The sequence below is a fragment of the Choloepus didactylus genome, chromosome 1 (assembly GCF_015220235.1).
Source record: "Choloepus didactylus isolate mChoDid1 chromosome 1, mChoDid1.pri, whole genome shotgun sequence".
NCBI classification, from domain to species: Eukaryota; Metazoa; Chordata; class Mammalia; order Pilosa; family Megalonychidae; genus Choloepus; species Choloepus didactylus.
In genome coordinates, this window is record NC_051307.1 from 79,443,325 (window position 1) to 79,464,995 (window position 21,671).

General features: G+C 37.2%; 1 protein-coding gene across 1 annotated transcript in view; it reads left to right on the plus strand.

Moving 5' to 3' along the window:
- Positions 1–3,453: 3,453 nt before the first annotated feature.
- Positions 3,454–21,671, plus strand: part of GRAMD1C (GRAM domain containing 1C) — a 147,074-nt gene continuing 128,856 nt past the window's right edge. Inside the window, exons 1-2 of the mRNA XM_037835660.1 lie at positions 3,454–3,640; positions 13,142–13,291. Coding sequence (XP_037691588.1) covers positions 3,575–3,640; positions 13,142–13,291 — 216 coding nt within the window. The 5' untranslated portion in view covers positions 3,454–3,574. The remainder of the gene's footprint in view (positions 3,641–13,141; positions 13,292–21,671) is intronic.

Sequence of the window (21,671 nt, forward strand, 5' to 3'; positions counted from 1 at the left end):
GATGATCACTTTTGAACTCATTGTTACTTGCTACAGTCTCTTTTTGACAAATCAGGACACAGGAACAAGGAGATTAGGTGATTTGCAATAGGTGATAAAGCAGAAATTTTATCTAGACCCTTTGATTTAAGGGCAACCCAGTTGCTCTGTTCAGCCAGCTGGATTATCTGTTCTTGTCCTTTGTTCATTTTATCTATGAAGAGTATTATTTTTAAAAGTTATTTTTATCGAATATTGAGCAGACAATATTATATTATAGAATATCTCATGTAGAGAAAGTAGAATAGAATATTTAATACACAGAATGAGTATACAACAAACAAGTTTATGTTCACGACCCACTTTGAAGGTTCCTATATTCACCTCCATGATTCTATCCCTTTTTCTTCCCTCTGGAAAAGAGTTTTATGTCTATCATTTTCTTGCTTCTTCTTAGTTTTATTCTATTTGTATCCTTTAACTGTGTGTAGTGTAATGTTTGGTTCTATGTGTTTTTGAAATTTTATAAATGGAATCTTAACATATAGATGCTTCAGTGATACTGTTTTGCTCAACATATGTTCTTGAGATTCATCCATGATATTGTGTGTCTTAATGTTGTCTAGTCAATTTCCATGTACTCTTTATGAAGCAAAGATAGTAAGTCTCTTTTAAAAAAATGTGTTCTTATTTTTGGTGTACCTTTGGGTTTTTACATTTAAATTTTACAATTCAATGTAAGTTATTAATTTTTCTTTTATGATTTCTTCTATTGCATTTATCAGAAACAATCTCTACCTTCCCAAAGGTTTGATATTCCTATTTTCCTCTTCTTTTTCTTAAAGATTTGATTTTCCTAAACTGCTGTTTGGGCCTAGACCAAGTTTGAGCAGGGCATGGACTGATGTGGCTGTGGGACCGACAAACACACCGATCACAGAAGTAGACATAGATTTATTGGACCTTAAGAACTGGAGAGGTTCTAGGGTGGCGGCTGTTCCGGAGGTTTAGCACTATGCAAGCAATAGGAGTGCAGGGGTGGGGGATGTAAAATGTGATTTTAGAACAAAGACATTCCGTACAGTATGAGGATATTGGGTTTCTAGTATAACATTAAAGGGGCCTGAAACCTGATGTTTTAGTAAGATTAGTGTTTAAGATTAAGATACAATCAATGCCATTTCTATATCCGGGGTTACGTTCTTCCCCTTCCGGGGAGATTTTTTACTTTTTTGACCTTTGTCCTTTGCTAAAGCAGGTTTGTTACAGGCCTTTGGGAGGGGGCCTGGACCCTGGAGTGCCACAACCACATAATTAATTTTAAACTGGGGTGAAAACCTGAATGGTGACTAGGTCAGTTCAACCTCAGGGTCTTCCTTTATCAGATTGTTCCCATCTTTTTAGCTTTAAAAATGGCTTAATCCACTTAGTGGGGTTGGCCCTTTGTGGGGTTTTAGAATCCAAGCAGGGTGAGGGGCATGTCGGGGGAGTGGGAATGGCATTGGAGGTGGCCTGGTTCGGGCTGTCAGAGTCTGAGTTGGGTGAGGAGCGTGGCCGTGCAGGGTGCAGTGACGGCAGTGGCCTGGCAAGGGGTGCTAAGCTCTGGTGGGTGAGGAGGGGGTGAGGAAGGGGGATGGCAGCAGTGATGGGAGTCTGGTTGCGTAGAAAGGAGGTGATTAAATTAATTAATGAAGAATAACAGGAGCCAAGTTTCTTACTGTTAGAGAAAGGAGTTACAAATATAGAAAGGGAATCCTAGGGTGTTGGGTTGGAATTGGAGATCTTAGTGTAAGATCATAGTTCTCAATATATGTAAATAGATGTAGAAATATAGATGTATTTATTACAGAGGGAAAAGATAAAGCGATACAGTGGATAAAACAGGAAGATACTACTTCAATTAAGTGATCAAAGTAAACATCAGTTATGGGACAAACTGAAATTGTTTCTGACCTGACAGAATGCATAAGAAGCAAAGAGCATTATTTTTGTGTTATTCCTGCCAAAAATGCATAACTTGAATCCAAACATGAAAATAGAGCAGACAAACCCAGTGTGAAGGAAATTCTACCAAATGACTGACCTATTTATACATTTCAAAATTGTCAAAGGCTTGAAAGTCAAGGGAAGAGTGAGCAAATAGTTCAGACTGAAGGAGATTAAAGAGATGTGACAACTATTGCAACATGTGATTTGGATTAGATTCTTTAGCTATAAAGGACCTTATTGGGACAATTGGTGGAAGTTGAATGGGGATTGGAAGGTAGGAAGTTAAGGTTAATTTCCCAATCTTGTTGGTTATATATGATTGTGATGATGGGGCATATTGCTGACAGTTTACTCTCAAGTGGTTCGGAAAAAAAAAAAAATGGTTTTGTATCATATTTGCAATTTTTCTGTAAGTTCGAAATTGTTTCAAAATTCAAAAAATTTTAAACAGAGTTATAAAATACTTTTTATGATGACCACATCCATCTTGTATCATTAAAATAAAATGTCTGCAATATTAAACTCTCCAAAGTAGGATTGTTGGGGTGGCTCTCGGTTCACAGAATAGGAGCCACTCTTCAGCCTGTTCCAGTAAAGACATGGAGGGAAAACTCAACTTAAGCAAAACTTTTCAGGACAAGGAGGGAAACCCATCCTTCATGATAATCTTATTAAGTAAGTTGTCCTTTACTATGTAATATATATATATTAAAAATACACACACTACCTGACTTTCGGTGGGACTGAGTTCAGCTCCTCACCTTTCCCCCAACTTTACATTGCAACTATTTTTAAACATACAGAAACAGTAAAAGAATCACTGCACAATAGCATGTCCTTTACCTAATTGCAGTAAATGTTCACATTTGCTGTTTTGCTCTATCTATAACTTTCTTTGCTTAACCAATTTGAAGTAAGTTGCACATATCATGACCACTCCTAAATATTTCAGCAGTAATTTTCTAATAATGACATCCTCCAACATACCCACAAAATCATTAATTATCCGTAAATGAGTATCTTTAAATTTATTCATAAATCGTTAAATATTCCTTAATATCAATTCTAATACACACTTCATATTCAAACTTCCCTAATTGTTCTAGGATTTTTTTTTTTATAGCTGTTTGCTTGGGAACCAGGTTCCACAATACTCAACTGCCTTTTATCAGTCACTCCAATTCCTTTTTTTTGAAGGAACAAGACTTCTCCACGCAATTCACTTTGTCATCACACTGGTGAAGGGTATGTATTGCGACTTAGCAGAAGAGTGACTTTGTGAGGAGTGACTTGCACCTGGAAGTCATTTCTTGATGGGCAGAGGAATTTGAGGTTGGGACGTAGGTAAGGACAGCGGCTCATCCTGACCCCTGCTCAAGACTGGCCTCTTGGCCAACACATCCTTAGGAGCCGGCCAAAGGCAACTGCTCGCAACTGCCGCCAGAGGGCGCAAGGCGCGCGGGTAGAGCCCCAGATGGCGCCGGAGGGGCGGCGTGCGAGGCGCGCAGGGCCGGGAGGCAGGAGCGCGCGCCGGTGGTGCACGTGGAAGGGCCGGGGGCGCGGAACATGGGCTTAGCGGCTCGCCTCCCGGCGGTGGGACTTGGGGATGCGCCTGCGCGATTGCACGGCGGCGGAGGGAGCCGCGATGGAGGGTAGTCTGGCTGTTCGCCAGGTAAGCGGCGACTCGCTGGGGCAGGTTTAGAAGCGGTGGCTTTACGTGGCACTTTTCCTCACGAATGTTGTCTGAATATTCTCTTGGTTAAGAATAAATTCCTCTTTTCCCTTTTCTCGGTGCTCTTTGGAGTCATTTGGAAAGTTGTTACCGAGGAAACGGTTTCCTGTGCTTCTTGGAGCCTTTCCCCTCTGGGCGATTGTTTCTCAGTCTGCTTCTCTGTGGGCTTTGAGGGCTTGAATTTGGTCCTGAAATGTCCTAGTCCAGATGTCTCAGCCTCAGGCACCAGTGAGTCAGGCTCCATTTTCATGATTCTGACCCGGTATCGCGTGTATTCGGTCTCGCCCCCTTCTCTTTAACTATCAGCCTTTGTTGAAAGAGCGCAGAACTGTAGATCGTTTAAATCACGGTGCTGTCAACCAAGTTTTGGTTTCAACTAGTTTTGTTTTTTGTTTAATATTTTATTTGATAAAACGGAAAAACTTGCTTATTAATCTTCAAGGTGAAAGCCTACTTCTGTTTTTCTAAGGGGTACCTGCACTTTTGAACACTATCCTCATTACTTTTACATTTTACATACTTTTATGAGGTGTATATATATTTTACTTTTATAGAATTGCAGTCTGCTGTAGCTTTTATTTCAGTAGCATTTTACCGTTTACAAAACACATCGATTAGGCACTCAAATAATTGTTTGAACAAATGAATGAATGTATTATTTTAATTGATTCTCAAAACATTGCATGAAATGGGTAAGAAAGATATTTATGAATGCAATCAGTCATTCATTCAGCTATGTCCCCGGCACTGTGTGTTTTGGATAAGATGGTGAGCAAAGAAATATGATCCGTGCCCTCAATGAGTTTGTTATCTAGACTAGAGAGAATTGTTATCCCCACTGTAAAGTGGAAGAAACAAGTTTAGAGAGATTTGCTAATGGCCACAAGTTAATAAATTATAGGAATCTACGGTGGCCACTCTACAAAGCCAGAATGGATTCTGCTGCCCACCCCTCAAAGTTTGATTTGGATGGAGAGACTGATGATGCCACACACATACCAAAATGATATGAAATTTTTTTTTATATGTACATAATTGATGTCCTTGAAGGAGAACAGGGCAGTCTTCCCAAGCAAGTCTGAAATAGCTTGAGAGAGCAAAGAAAAGAGGCTGAATTAAGGCTTTTATTGTGGCTAGGTACAGGGCGGGGGTAAGGATTCCTATTTGTGGGCAGGAGCTTGTATGGTTTAATTCTCCCACCCATGCCAAGGAAGAAGACTGGAACTTTATCAGCCTGCTGAGGTGTGTGAGGCAGAAAGGGAAGAGGGAGGTGTGGAGCTTTTAAACTGTCAGCAAGCACTAGAATATTGAGTCAAACGCCTTATTACAATTCATGTTTGACTGATGACTAAAAAATGGGCCATTTTTCATTTAATTGAGTTTGAACTTAAGTAAGCCATTATGGTGCTCTATGAGGCCTGTGGTAAGGAAGGCCAGTAGGAAGGTGAAATTTCCATTGAATGCCTTGTTCGAGGACCCAATATAGTGTATTCTGAGAAGTGAAATGAGTTCGTTGGTCACTCTTAGTAACTCCTGAAGGGGAAATGGAGTATCTTGGTTAGGCCTTATATTGTGATTTTGGTGTATGTAGAGATAAATGTGACCTTGATTTATAGTTTAGGATCTGTGAGGCAAGAGATTCCCAGAGTTCTTTACTCTAAAGGGGGCAACTCTTAAGACAATGACCTAAAAGTCTAAAAAATTGGTAGATGGAGCCAGTTGTTGGCCAGAGCATCCAGTGCTGATATGACTGCCTGAACTTCAGCCCATTGAGCTGACCCTTGGGTCTTGTCCTTCATCAGGGACATCCTGATTAAGAGGTGGAAAGCACCAGCTCTTCAGCAGGCTCCATCCCACATCATGGTGATGATACTGTTTGTAAAGTGTACAAACTCTCATTTCTGTTCACTCAGTTGAACCTAAGGGACTCCTCATGTTGACAAGGGGTCCAGGAGAGAGATGACCTCTTCTAGTTCCACAGCATCTGACCAGGGACTGAGATGAGGCCACCCACTTCTGTAGGTGGTAGGATATGCCAGAGAGCCCAGGTTTGGCTCCATATCATAGTAAGGAGACCTCTGTGGCCAGACTGAGCTTGCAGCGTGAGCTTCCATGACCCCAGGCCCAAAGGGCAGCTGGATATGGAGAGTCATGGGAGATCCTCTATTTCCAGGAGAGCCCAGTGTGCTGCCAGCATTTGCTGCTCTAATGGCATATAGTATGGGACTTCAGAAGGCAGTTTCTTGAATCAGAAGCCCAGGGACATTATGGTAGCCTGGAGATTCCAGAAGGCAAGAGAGAGGGTTGCTAAAGTCTCAACATTGAAGGATTCTGTGTGTGTGTGTGTGTGTGTTTGTATCTGGCACTAATGGGAGTGCCTGTTGCATTGCAATTTGGACAGATTCTAGAGCCTTTTGTTGTAGGGGCTTATTTGCAAGTAACAGTATAAATGGGCTTAAGTAAAATTTGTAAATGAGGAAATGTTGCCTCCGGAGACTAAAACGCCTAAAAGATGTTGGGCTTGTTTCAACATGGGTTCTGAGAGGGTCATTAGCTGTTTCTTGACATTATCAGGGATAGAGCAGCCCTTGGTTTATCAGTTTACCAAATAATTTTCAGAAAGTTATCCAAGATGGCGGGCGTTGCACTATATTTGAGGCAATGGCCAATCTTTTTGTGAGGTCCTTTTGTGAGTATTTGTATGTCCTGAATGAGCGTGTCAAAAGAATGTCCTCGGAGGAGGAGGTCATCAATGTAATGTCATACCTGTGCTCCTGGAGAAACTGGGTGCAGTTAAGCTCTTGCCTGTAAAAGTTCTCTTTCATGGCAAGGCTGTTGAGGCACCCTGTGAGTAGCTGGGTAAAGGCACATTGTATCTCTTTGGAGGTGAAGGCAAACTATGGCTGAGAGGATGTTGAAATAGGCACTGAACAGAATATATTACCCAAATCTAGGATATTAAAGTATTTATCAGTTGCTGATTGGATAGAGTCAGTGATTTCAATAATACTGGGCATGGAGAACTTAATGGGTGGGACCATAGCATCAGCCATGCAGTAATCAACTGTGAGGCACCATGCATTCTTTCCAAGTTTAAATTGGGCTGTTAACTATAATTTGAGCCTCATTATTAAGTCCATGAAGACTTGCTGGTTGATGCATTTCAGCAGATGTTGCAGCTAACTCAGAATCTATATTCTGAGGTGCAAAAGCCTATCAGCACCTTTTTATCTTTTGTTGTATACATTCTTTCCATGAATTTTAGATTTCTAATTGAGTCTAATTGGAACCTTTGTTCCAGTTTTTTTGTTTTCTCCACCTAGATGCAAGTCTGGTTGTTTCCCACCCCCCACTCCCCCCCCACTCCCATTTTTTGGGTGGTTACTGGATATACTTCAGGAGGAGGGGTTCCTTTCTACTCTTCTATTTATAAATTTCTTCCGCCAGAGATCCTCAATATTGTCAGGATTTGGGGCTTCCTCCATGGCACTGGTTACTTTATAGGGTTTAAATTCTTGAGCTTAAGTCAGATTTGAATTACTCCCTTTCTTGTGCCACAGAGGTCCTTGTAACCCTGATGATCAGGATCTTTGTTGTGACCGAGGCATAGATGGCAGCAGCAGCAGAGGTATTTAAGGGTCCGGGGGAGCTGTCTGCTTATTAATGGCTGCTTTATATTTTCCCTTTTCTCTCTCTTCTTTTATTTATTCCCTAATGACTTATCTTTCATAGGCGACTACTGATAGGCCTCTACGTTACACAGGGCACTTTCCCCTGAGCACTGTATAGATTGGGGGTCAGTGCTTGGTTGAGACACACAGCCCCAGTCACGTGGTATAGTCTTTCCCGAGCCTATTGTTCAGTCACCAACTCCCCAAACAGCAAGTAGTTATCAAAACTTCTGACTTAGGTAGGCTAAATCTATAACAGAGGCTCTGTAGGACTTAATCAGGCAGCACAGTGCAGCACAGCTCAAAGTGCACACTAGCCAGCAGGCAGCAGTTCAGAGTTCATGCTTGCTATCAGATAGCAGAGCCAGTTAGCAAGCCAAAGCAAGAGAAGAAAGAGCTTCAGTGGTGCTGGCCGTTTTCTCAGCATCCTGCCCACAGCACCAATTGCTGTGGCCATCCTACAAAGCCAGAATGGATTCCCACACAGAATTTGGTTTGGATGCTGAGGTGGAAGACACTGTACACCCACCAAAAGGATATGGAAACGTTTATTACTTGCATAATCGATGTCTCTGGGGAGAATAGGGCAGGCCTCCCAAACAGATCCAAAATGGCTTGAGAGAGCAGGCAAAGTAGACCAGCTTGGGGTTTTTATTGTGGTTAGGGGATGGGGTTAGGGTGAACTTTCCCACTGCATGCGCAGGGGTTTGCATGGTTTGGGTCTCCCACCAGCACCAAAGGAGGGAGTACCCAGGCTTCACTAACAGCTCACCTGGATAAGGGACAGAAGGGAAAGAGGGAGTGGTGAGGCTTTAAAGCTGCCAGTGGACAAACTTCAAAAAATAGACACAGACTATTACACAATCAAACCCATGACTTTTGACTTCAAGTTCACTCTGTTTCCTCTACCCATACTGTTTCTTTTGTCCTGGTATTTTAGAAGAGTGGCTTTCAAAAATTCTAAAGCTGGGGAACCCCTATTTCAAAAGAAATCTTATATGGAATCCAGTATGTACAACTGAAAAAGGGTATTTTATATTTAAAAGTGGTATAAGTTCAAGTATATATATACTTATGAACTTAACTAATGAGAGCAATAAGATGATTTTGATGAATGAAAATATGTCAAGAATCATGGATGACAGTCAGAGCCATCTCAACCTCAGTAACCAGTTTATTTCTATATTCGTTTTGATAACATAGTATTGTATAAATCCCAGTTTACCCAGAGAAGGACCTCTGAGTGTTAGGAGCTCATAATGGTAAAGCAGTTTGACATGAATGATAATAGGTAGAACCAAGGGAAAATGAAAGGCCAGTTCAGAGCTGCAGTCTGATGTAACCAGATCTTTAGAAGGGTCTACAGAGATGGTGGGAAAGGTTCTGTGTTCTGCTTGGAGTCCAGTTAACTGGAGAGCACAAGTTAATGCATTATTAGCATTTTCCAACATAATCATTATTGGTATATAATGTCTTTCATTTAAAATATTTTAAAAATAGGTTAAACCTACATGAAAAGAAAATTTAAAGAACTCCTGAAATACCTTCATGGAGGATTCTACAGAATTCATTTTGAAAACCACTGTTTTAGAGCTATCCACAGTAATGTTGAGTTTAAGAACATTTCTCGTTTTGTAGCCTTGTAACCCTCAGCTATCATTTTTATGTATTTTAGGCTTTCCCAAGATTTCTAATTGAGTCATTTGACAATGTACATGAGGTAGGGGTACCAGATAAGTGAAGCTTTAGTTTAAGGGAATGGTTTTGAATTATAAACATTCTCATAATATCTTCATTTCTCTCTGGGATTGTAGGGTTTAATATTACAGATGTTCTTGGTTGAACTCTTTTGCCTAAAACATAGTTCGTCTTTAAAAAAATTTTTTTTTTAAATAAAAAAAATCAAGTTCTTAGCTTCTGGTTCTGTTACTGTTTTAAAAACAAACAAGGAAGAAGGAAGGAAACAAAACCAAGATTTTATAGTTGGAAGTCATCCTTCATTTCTCCCTCTCCTCCTATGACTGTTGATTCTTTCCTCACAGGGATTTTCATGTCTGTTGATTCCTTTTGATTTTCACGGCTAGCACTATAAAGCAAGCCCATAGTACCTGGACTATTGCATTATGTCCTTCCTGGTTTTCTTTTCCTTTTCTTTTCAAAGCCCAACTAACCAGGAGATAGAAAGTGGATAGAACATTGGGCAGTTGATGCTTAAGGAGTACAGAATGTTCGATAAAGTTCATTAAAAGGTTCAGAAATGGATAGTGCAATACTGTGTGAGGGTAGCACAATACTGTAAGTATAATGAACAAAGCTGAGTGTGAGTGTGGTTGAAAGAGGAAGGCTAGAGTCGTGTATGTCACCAGAAGGAAAGCTAGAGGATAAAATTGGGACTGTATAACTTAGCAAAACCGAGTGGACAGTGATGGTGGTTAATTGTATAAATATGAGAGAGTTCTTACATGAACTAGAACAAATGTATGCCACTATTAATAGGTGTTAATAATAGGGTAGTATATGGGAAAAATACAATTGAAGTAAACTAAGATCTATAGTTAAAAGTAACATTGTAATATTATTTCATTAATTGTAACAGGCACTGTACCAAAGCTGAATGTCAGTAATGGGGGATATAAGAGGTATGAGAATGTTCTCATGTTGACTGTAGTGGTGAAAACTTATGTGATTAGCCCATGAGCCATTGTACACTTAGGATGAATTGTATGGTATACGAATAAAACTGTTTTAAAAAAAAACCAACTAAATCCTGCCAATATATTAATCTCCTTAGGACATTGTTTCTATTAGATCCTCCATCCACCAGCTCAAAAACATTCAGTGATTCCCAGTGGACAAATTGTATACTTCTAGAGACATCCTATCTTATTGGTTATAATCTTGCAACTTTCCTTCACAAACCCTCTGCTCATCATTTCCTGAATTTGCCTTTTGCTTTTTACCTCGTTTACTTTTGCGACTTCCCCGATCTCTTTCCTGTCTTAAGTCCTAACCTTCCTTTAAGGCCCAATTGAGTTTCTGTGTTCTGCATAGAACTTTTACTGCCATAGCTTTGGAAATTGGTCCTTAATTTGAATTTCTAGGACTTGAGTTATTTCTTTCTATGTACCTATCCCATTTCCCAAACTAGATTATAAGTTTTTCAAAGTCACAGACCATATCATTTACTTCTTTGAATCCCCAAATTGCCTTATATGTAGTAGAACTCTGGTGTTTGTTTTTGAGGGTGATAGTATTAACGCTTTAAACTGTATTTTAATTAATTAATTAATTTTCAATGTAGTTTTATTGAGATATAATCACATAACATACAATCATTCAAAGTGTACAATCAGTTGTTCACAATATCGTCATATAGTTGTGCTTTCATCACCACAATCAAACTTTGAACATTTTCATTACTCCAGAAAATAAAATAAAAATTAAAATAAAAAAGAACATCCAAAACATCGTATTCCCCACCTCCCCCATTGTTCATTTACTCTTTTAAAAATACAGTTTAATTGAGATTTCACACACCCTACAGTCATCCACAGTGTACAATCAGTTATTCACAGCACCATCATACATTTGTGTGTTCGTCACCAGAATCAATTTTTGAACCTTTTTCTTACTCCAAAATGAAAATAAAAGCAAAAAAGAACACGTAAATCTTCCCATCCCTTCCATCCCACCTGATTCTTCATCTAATTTTTGTCCCCATTTTTCTACTCATCTGACTATACACAGCATAAAGGGAGTTCAAGCCACAAGGTTTTCACAGTCACAGACTCACACTGTGCAAGCTACATAGTTATACAATCGTCTTCAAGAATCAGGGTCACTGGGTTGCAGTTTGACAGCTTCAGGTATTTCCCTCTAGCCATTCCAACACACTAAAAACTAAAAAGTGATATCTATATAGCACATAAAAATACCCCCCAGAGTGACTGCTTGACTCCATTTGAAATCTCTCCGTCACTGGAACCTTATTTTGTTTCATCTCTCTTCCCCCTTTTGGTCAAGAAGATCCTCTCGATCCCACAGTGCTGGGTCCAGGCTCATCTCTGGGAGTCAATTTCCATGTTGCCAGGGGGATTCACACCCCTGGAAGTTACGTCCCATGTAGGGAGTAGTAGTCAGTTCGCCTGCCAAGTGGGCTTAGAGAGAGAGGGCCACATCTGAGCAGCAAAGAGGTATTCCAACTATAAGAAAATTTTGGCCTGGTGTCCTGCCTATGGACAGGCCACTTTCTGAAGAGTTTGAAACTCACAGATATGCTAATAGATGAGCAGCCTCAAAATCTGTTAATAAAAATGAATAGCATGTTAAAACATACCATCCTCCCTCACCATCAGTAAACATAGAACAGCTGAAAGAGAAGAATGAGTACAAAATTACAAAGGATACATCTGTCCTTTTTTGTTAATGATTCAGAAGTCATAGCAATTGTTAATGGTTCAGAAGTCAAAATGGGTTATTAAAGGACACTGATTTTCTAGGGCTTTGTCTTATTTGGGGCTTTAGTCTTTATTTAAAAATACACACACACACACACACACACACACACACACCCCGTTAAGCATACATGTTTTAAAAAATTAGAGTAACCACTAATAGAATGGTATAGAAATACAATTAGTAGCTTCCAAACCAGCAGAGAAAAATGTGATAAGGAAAACTTTATTGAATTGGCAGAAGATGAAGAGAAAATTAGAGACTAGGAAAGAAAAATGGTAACTAGAAAAATACAAAATAAGATGGTAGAAACATGCTTCTTGTTACACTGTAAACTTTTTTTGTAATGTAAACTTTTATTTATTTTGTAATGTAAACTTTTATTTATGAATACTAAAAATATGCAGAAAAGTACAGGGAAAAATATGAAAGATACCTATGTTTTTACCATGCAGATTTAACAGGTGTTACATTTTACCATACTTATTTTCTGTTTCTTTTTTAAAAAAAGAAATGTATTACTGATACAGCTAAAACCTTCTGTTTTTCCTGCTCCCATCCTTTTCCTGCCTTCCTTTCTCAGAGGTAATCGTCTTCCTGAAGTCAGAGTGTATAATTACCATGGATTACTTTCTCTCATGTATGTGTATATCCATAATCATCACCTAGTATTATTTTATGTGTGTAATTTATGAATAAAAAATTTATAATCTGTTGTTTCACTAAACATTATATGCCAAATTTATTTCCATGTGTATGAATATATATATGATTCATTCATTCTAACTCCCATATGGTGTTCTATTGTTTGTATGAATCAGAGCTTATTTACCATTTCCCAACCAAGAGGGAGTGAGGTTATCTCTGCATTTGTAGTTTTGTAGACATCCTCTATTCCATGTGCACCTTAAATTGCTGGGTTGTGGAACATGACCATCTTAGACCTTACTAGGCAGTGCAAATTGCTCGCCAAAGTGGTTGTACCAATTGGTATTCCTGTTACATTGTATTTTTACTGTTTGTTGTTTCCCCTAACAGACTGTAAACTCTTAGAGGTTAAGGACTTTATCTTTTCTTCCTGAGTGACAAGTAAATTAACTAGTAAATAGTATTATTGGAAAATATTTGTTGTATGTATAAACGTATGGATTATACATAATTATATGTAATAGCAAAGACATATTAAGTAGTGTTTTCTAAAAGTTTAAATATTATCCTTTTAAAGTTAATTTATGTTTTGAATGTTAGCTCTTTTAACTTTTAAAAATGGGCATTTTTCATTAAGTAATTTAAATTGTTTGATACTTGTTTTCAGATAAAAAGTGAAGGGGATTCAAGCCTTGCCACTGAGTTACAGGACGAGTTAGAGGAAAATTCAAGTCCAGTTGTGGATGAGAATAATATAGTATCAGCTAAAAAGCAGGGACCAATTTCACATAACTGGAGTGGTGACTGGAGCTTTTGGGTAATATTTTTTCCTTCTTATATTTTCTTTTTAATCATTAACACAAATTTTCTTTTTAGCAATTCATATAATATTTTTGTGGTATACTTATACAGCTTTTCTTATTAGCTTCTAGATTTCAGATGTTTAGATTTTAGTCTAGACTTCCAAAGACAATTGTGATTATGCTGTCCTTTGACCACTAGAATGCACTGTCTGACTTGACAGGGTGGAATTATCTGCTTCAGTTTCCCTGTGAGAAAGCTACACCACAGAATTGGATTTCCCTTACATTGTTGTTTGCTGTATTGTCAGGAGACTAACATTATAAAGAAACCATATTTCTAAGCATTACTGAGAAACCAACTATTTTACATAATTTTGATTTGAAAGATTAGTTCCTATAACTAAAAGGATGTTTAACAATGTTTGACCTGTGGTATATGATGATTATAAGATGGGTTTTATTTTTATTTTTTATTTTTTTATTTTTTTTGATAACATGGGTGGGTTTATTTCTTAAGATTCAAGTGCAAACATAAAAAACAAGAACAAAGCTTTTCATCAAGAATTAACACAAAAATCTAAACAACAATCCCGCAATCATGCATTTTAACAAAAAGTACAAATATGAATACATTCTAATCCTTAACTACATTTGAAAATTAAAATATTTCTCTCTAAATCCAAAATGCCATGCAATATTTAACCTCTTCTCATATCATTACCTTAGAAACATTTGTCATATGCTATCAGGAAAATATAAGCAAGGATTATTAATCAGTCCCAATGATCAAAGAAACATTACTGTCCTTAACTTCTGACTTTTTGAATTATTCATTTGTATTTCAACTCTGAAAAGCCACATAATTATACCTCCATTCTAGAGAAAAAAAATGAATACAAATATCAAGGTGGCAAGAAGATACATTTCATGTCATTAAAGCAAGTGTCACAAGTGTTAGACTAGAAATGTACATACTTGTAGTAAAAGTACAACTTTATTTGATGGCTGACATGTTGTAATAATATTCAACAGTGAACGATTTAAACAGGTATAAAAATGTGGGATCAAAATCTTTAGGCTCAAATACTTGAAAAGTCACCATGAATATGTAAAGATTTGTTTACATAAATATTTTATAGTTTTAAATGAAAAATCAGGGGGTAGTGGCATCTCCCTGGTCCCTTAACAATAATTGGATTTTTGCAAAGAATTAGCAGCACCCAACCTTAAGTGTTAATTATATGTTTCTAAAGGACCTATATAACAGATTAGATGGCAGTGTTCCAGCTTTGGGGAGATGGGGGTAGGTCAGGGTGCAAACATCTGAGATACGATAGCAGGCATGCATCGCACATTTAAAATCACCATTTCAAATGGGAAAAAATTACATATCGAAAAACTCTACAAAAATCATCCTTAAAAGATAAACAAACAGTGGGCCAGGAGCAGTAGAAGCTGAATAGTAGTCTACTTTATAATAACGGTCTTTCACTCCTCAGAGGCAAGTTGTAAAGAATGAGAATACTCACATACACATAACTTCAGGGAAAACTCGCCCAGAATTTTACAATGCAGAACACTGAACAGAAATCTTTACAAAAACCTTCATTCTTGTTTATAATAATTTCAGATGATTTTTTCCTTTATTACCACCATATACATAACACTTAAATATTTTCTTTATAAATATTTCAGAGAAAAAAAGAATTAATTTTGTTGCAGTGGTGGCCCACATCTGTACAAAGCAATGTAAGCAACATATATATATGTTTATATATGTATAAAATGATTAAGAAAAAAGTGCAAAGAATAACAGTATTAAGAATTTTTGCCTTTTACAGTCACTATGGTTCAAGTGTGAATATCTGTCAGGGATATATAAACCCAAATTTTAATAAAAGTTTCAAAAAGAAATCCACACTCCAAGTCACTGCACAAATATCAATCCCTTATCGAGTAAGCCTTCTTTCCTCCAAAATCCAGCATTTCCAGTTTTTAAACTCTTCACAAACAGGAAAAAATGATAACAGTGTTGTCTTCCCTTTTAGTTTACCTTTCCAAAATTCATCCAAGTTAGTTAATCACCCATAGTTTCAAACAAGATATTGGGGAAGTCATTCATCATAACCCACTTTGCTAAAATTAAAGCAAAATGAAAGGCTTTCTGAAAATACAAACTATGGATCAAGAAGCAAAGTAGCAACAGCAAATGGACCTTCAATTACCAATGTAATTCAATGCAAGTACATTTTTACATCAATTCTTGTTGCCAAAACCAAATTCAGAGTCTAAATCTCTTTCTCAGGTTCAGTGCTGTACAAGGGTCACAACTGCAATTATTTATGATTTTATCACTTTTTTATAAGAGAATATGCTTCCTGCTAAACTTTGTTTAACTTTATCTTTCTACTCTTGGTTTCAGTCTTTCATTTTGAACTAAAATAGAAAGACAGTTTTCAGCACTGTAAAAGATATACTTTCCTCCTAAGTCATTAGAATAATTAGTTACTGATTTTGGAACTCAAAGTTTCAAAAAGGCAGTTCAATTCCCCTTTAAATCTATTACTATATATTTTTGGTGTATATATGTTGTTTTATTCTTACTTTAGGCACTGTAATTATTCATGATATTACAACGAGTCTACATCTAATCTATGCAACAATTATGAATCTTAAAATGGTTTCCAGGGTATTATTTGATTCTATATGTTATATTACAGTCGAATTTTCCCTTCAAGGTAAATGGTTGGAGGAGAATTTTAAAGCCCTGATGCACTTTTGCTTTGAGTAGTGTTAATACCTATATTTTTGTCATGCTTAATATGTAAGCTTCTTCTGAATGAGGAAGACAATAGACATTGGAAGCTGCAAACTTCAAACTACATTCTACTCCAACTCCACTTTATTTTGTTCAATATTAAATATTTTTCTTTAGGAAAACAAGTATATCTGAGGCTAATTTTTAAAAACAGAATTTTTAGTCTAAAATTAGTAACAGTTAAAGGGAAATAACTTTTCAATTTCAGCTTTGCTAGAACTATGCAAATCTAAGCTAAAGTAGACAACAGTTATTTCAATCATTTTTGGTTTTTTTTTTTTAATTACCATATCTTTAGAATGATATACCTACATTCTAACAGACAGCTGGACAAAGGCTTAAAACCCTAGAACTGAAAAGCCTCCTCCCGCACTACTGTAAATAAGAGAGCAGCATTTCATTTGTCCCCATACATTCGCTCAATATCTTTGAGGTAATGGTTCTTCAGCTCCTTCCTTTTCAGTTTGAAAGCATCAGTTACCAAACCAGTTTCAGGGGTCCAAGGTTCTGGGCTTAAGCAAACCTTGATTGGAATTTCAAATCGCTCCAATTTCATGGTATTTGCAGCTTCTCTAATTTCTTTCAGTATTTCAGCTTCCATGGCAGGGTTATTGCAGATATCAACCCAAGTTCCTTCCACCCCTTTCTGTTGTGCCAAAAGAGTCAACCTTTTCTGATTAGGGACCACAAAGCTGATCACATAGGACTGGTCACTTTTGGCAAAAGCACAGATGTTGTCAATAAGTGGACAGTTCTTCAGTGCAGCCTCTACTTTCCCAAGAGATACATACTCTCCTGCTTGCAGCTTCACCAGATCTTTCTTACGATCAACGATCTGTAAACATCCATCAGGATGGAATTCTCCAATATCACCAGTGCAAAACCACCGCTGTCCATTTTCATCCACAGAATAATCTTCTGCTGTTTTCTCTTCATTCTTAAAATATCCCATGGAGATATTCTGTCCACCAATTACGATCTCACCTCTGGGGTTTGGCTTGTCATGAATTGTATAACCACCTTCCTGCCAATCTTTTAACTTAATTTCACAGCAAATAAGAGGGGCTCCAACTCTGCCAGTAGTATAGTCAGTAACTTCAGTAACTGTCCCAGCACCACATGATTCTGTCAATCCATAGCCCTGGTCAATTGGACAGCAGAAGCAGACATTCATGAATCTATGTGTCTGAGGAGACAGTGGGGCTCCACCAGACAGCATCATCCGGACATTCCCTCCTAGCAGAGCCTTCACCTTTTTAAACAGTATTAGATTGCAAAGAGGTGCATCATATCCCTTTTTGATCTGTTCCAGTTTATAATCATACCCTATCTTGAACAGAGTTTTCTGAATATAGTTCATCTCTTGGACTTTGCTCATAACATTCTTATAAATTCTATCCATGATTTCCGGAACAGCTGCCGTAAGTGTAGGCTTCAGTACAGTACAATCTCCTTTGCTTCCTTTTTTAATTTTGCTGGACTGATCAGAGAGTGTAAGTGGAGAAGAATATCCAATCCTACAGCCATAGGTAAAACACGATATCTCTGCTGTCAATTCTAGTACATGAGCCAAAGGCAAGTAACCAATATATGTGTCCTTTGGTCCCAATCCAGGTATTCTTTCACATTGGCCTGTCATCCCAGCTATCAAATTGCTGTGATGCATCATCACTCCCTTAGGTCGGCCAGTTGATCCACTGGTATACATTACGATAGCCATGTCTGAAGGAGTTGGTCTATTTGGAGGAATGCTTGCGTTTTCTGGCTTGGATCCCAACTCTTCTACTGATTGCATGCTGTGAATCTCAAATCCTTCAGGGTATTCTGCTTTATTGATAGTCTTATTGTCCACATAAATGATATGTTTAACACAATTGATTTCTAACAATGCTGTCTTAAGTTTACTTTCCAGCAGTTCAACACTAGTAATTAGATAAGAAGCCTCAGATTCATTTAGTCCATGAATTACTGCCTCTTGGCCAAGTGTGGCATATAAAGTCACAAGAGGAAAGTTGTACTTAAAGCAGGTCTGTGCCGCAATCATCCACTCGGCCCTGGTCTCACAGAAAATGGCAATAGTGTTCTTTGGTTTTAGTCCCAATGCAGTGAGTCCACTACCAAAGTTATTGACTCGGCAGTTCACGTCAAGATAGTTAATCCATTTATAATTCCCAAGAATTAACTTCTTAAAAACCTTTCCATTTGGCTGCATTTCATTTTCTTCACTTAGGATTTCCCTTGTCCCAAGGCTTTCCTTCTTCCCAAACTTGGATACAGCATGATCAAACAATTTATCCAGGGTGTCTGCTCCAGGGATGTCTATGACAGCTAGCGAGTCGAAGTGTGTGACAGAGCGATATGGACTTCCAGGTTTGTCTGAAGTGGGCTTAGCTTTTATTCTCTTTGCCATAGCGTTTTTCTTAGATTTTCTTTTTTCTTTAGGAAGAAAACACGTATATCTTCTGTGATTTTGATCACAGGCACTGCCCACCACAGCTTTTCCAGCCGGCCGGCGCCTTGCACTCAGGAAGCTAGCCATAAGATGGGTTTTAAAGTACAGAGTTTGATTTCTGTTTGTACTGTGTTTACTTGGTTGCATAACCTGGATAAGCTTCAGATTTCCCCACTGTAAAATGAGACTACTGCTTGTTGATTTTGTTGCATTGTGATCTTAGAGTCTTTTTTAAGAACAAATTTCTGTTAAGATTGGAATGATAACATTTGTTATATTAAACTGCTCATTTTAAATCTAGTAATGCCTATGAGTTATGAGTCATTTGATAGAATCTGATATAAGTGAAATTTTCCTAACATTGTAAGGCATATATAGTTCTAATATTAGTTCATTACAAAGCTAATCTCTTGAAGATTAGGTATACTTGTTAGCATTTCTTATTATTTTAAAGTAGGTTAAAAAGGCAAGGCATAATAGTAACAGGTTATAAAGATTAGTACAAGTACCATCATTCTGTTCATAATTAGCAGTTTGGTTCATTGGAATGCTACTGAATATTAACAGGTTCTGGCTTCTTACTAAGAAACCTAACATCATAAATTTTTTCGAGTCCTGTCCTAGGGAAAACCTTTAATTGCTAAAGAAATAAATCAAAATAAGTACACATCCTAAAAATCATGCCATCTGTATTGATTGTCGTATTTTTGGTCACATTTAGAAAAGTTTTATGACTGTTGTAGTGTTTTGACCTCTCTGCACTGTGTTTTTTATAGCTCACGTTATAGAGCAGGGAACTTTAGTAGCTCCAAGGACTGCCCAAAGGGCTAAGCAGTTACTGTGTTTACTGTTAGCAGGCTTAAAGCAAAAAAAATGGTAAAGCAAAAGAGGGAAAAACCAGGGGAATGAGAGAATTCAGAAATAGGAGGAGAAAGAAAAATAGGAAGGATATGTTCTAGAGCCTTGACCCTTAAGGGCCAAGAGAATTGGCATTACCTGGTAGCTTGTTAAAAATGCAGAATATTGGGCCCTACCTCAGACCTATTAAGTCAGAATCTTCACTTTCACAAACTCTCCAGCTGATTTGTATGCACACTGAAGTTTGATAAGTACTGGTTTAGAGTACCTGAGGTCTTATTTGGCTTAGTTTAGGTCTGTCTGCTGATTTTAAACACTTATTTTGAGGAATTTTTCTATGAATTCACATGGAATAGATTTAAAGACAAATATATCATGTCAGAAGTTTTACAGACTTTTGTAGAGGTCACTTACCCAGAAACCAGAACTATCAAGAATCCTGAAGCAGACAAAACCAAAAAAGATCCTGAATAGCTAAGTTAAAGTTCATGCTGATATATCTCAATTAAGAGAATTCCTCAAGTCTTCATTGGAACGTCTTTCATGTATTTTTAACATATTTTAAATAAACCTGGAAAAATTGGTCCCCATTTTATAGTTGAATAGAATATTGGGATTAGGGGAATTACTCAATGATAACACACTGAAAGCAACAAGAAATAACAGTAGAAGCTCAAAAAATATAGCAACCTGGACCTCTTAATGTGGAGGCCAAAGGACTACACAGCTCAGATGGCTCTAATACAGTGTTATAACTGATAGAAATGATGTTTAAGAACACCAGACAATAAATATTGCATTTTTCCTCTGCCATTGTAAATCTGTGTGCTTGTGCTACTGTCCCTAGCACATTGCTATTTTCTTTCCACATTCTCCCTCCAATAATTTAGGAATTGAATGTCTACAGTAAGATGGTAGAGTTTACTGAGGGATCCAAAATTAGGACAAGGAAGACCAGCAGGATAATAAGAAAATATTCATGAGACATACGAATATTGAGCAAAGAAAAAAAGTGTCAGATCCAGTTCACTGAAACATCAGAGATTTTCGTTTGTTTTTAATTTTTTTTCTATCAAAAAGAATGGATAACTTTTAAAATTTTGGTATTTAAAACTTTAAATTAGAAAATTCACAGTGTAGAATAATTCATGTATTCTGGCCTGGCTAACTCAGTTGTTCCACAGTAGGAAATTTAGAGGACAGCATGATATAATTGAAAGATTGGAGATTGGGAATAAAATATCTAGGAGAAAGTGTTTGCTCTGTTCCTGATGATATAACAGTGTAGTGATCTTGAATATAGTGTTTAACCTGTGTGGCCTCAGTGACCTCATCTATAAAATTAGGGCTTGGACCACAGTATGGCAGCACTGGTGTGTCTTGAATTACCGGTGGAGTTATGACTAGCAAGTGCTCATAATTTATGTAGCAGCCATAAAAATCTCTGCCATACTCAATGGGATTATGTTAAATGGAGAATACCTTTCCTTGGAATTGTCCCAGTGGATAAAGTTGAAAAGCGCTGGATTAGAGGATCTATTATTTATAATGTTGGAAAGTATATTTTAATGTTTCCCCCAAAATTAAAAAAATTATGAAAATTTAATAAAAGAGTACAAAAAAAGTAAGTTCATTAAACATTTTTTGTTTGTTCTTTTTTTTTTTTTTTTTTGATAAGGTTGATTTCTTTTAGATCCTATCTGTTTACACTTGATCTTCACCAGAAGTCCATTAAGCTATAGACCCTATCCATTTAATCCTGTGCTGTTTAACAGATTGGCTAATTAATGTCTCTCTGAGAGTAGGACTTAAGTTTAATTTCAAGGAGTATGATCTTTGATTTGGTAGTGAGATCAACAGTTGCAAATTTTCCTTTTCAATCTTATCATAAAAAGATAGGAAGCTTGATTATTGACTTGTTTTATTTAAAAATTGAAATATATAACATTAATACATGGGAAATTACTTTTATTATTAGGCTATAAATCCTACTGAAGCATTTACAATTGTTTGAAATGAAGAAATTAATTTAAAATAAAGTTAATGGCAAATGAACATTTATTCTTTTGTCTTTTAACTGTTAACAAAAATACCTAATGGGAGGAAAAAAAAACAAAAAAACCAACAACCCCACAGTGTAGAATTAGCAACTACTGGGGGTAGAACAAAGCCTTTGAGATTTTCTCTTGTGTGTGTTTAGAAGACAATGCTCTTAACTGGAGTTTTTCATAGAAGTTATAGTGCTTTGGGTGAAGTAGTTAATTGT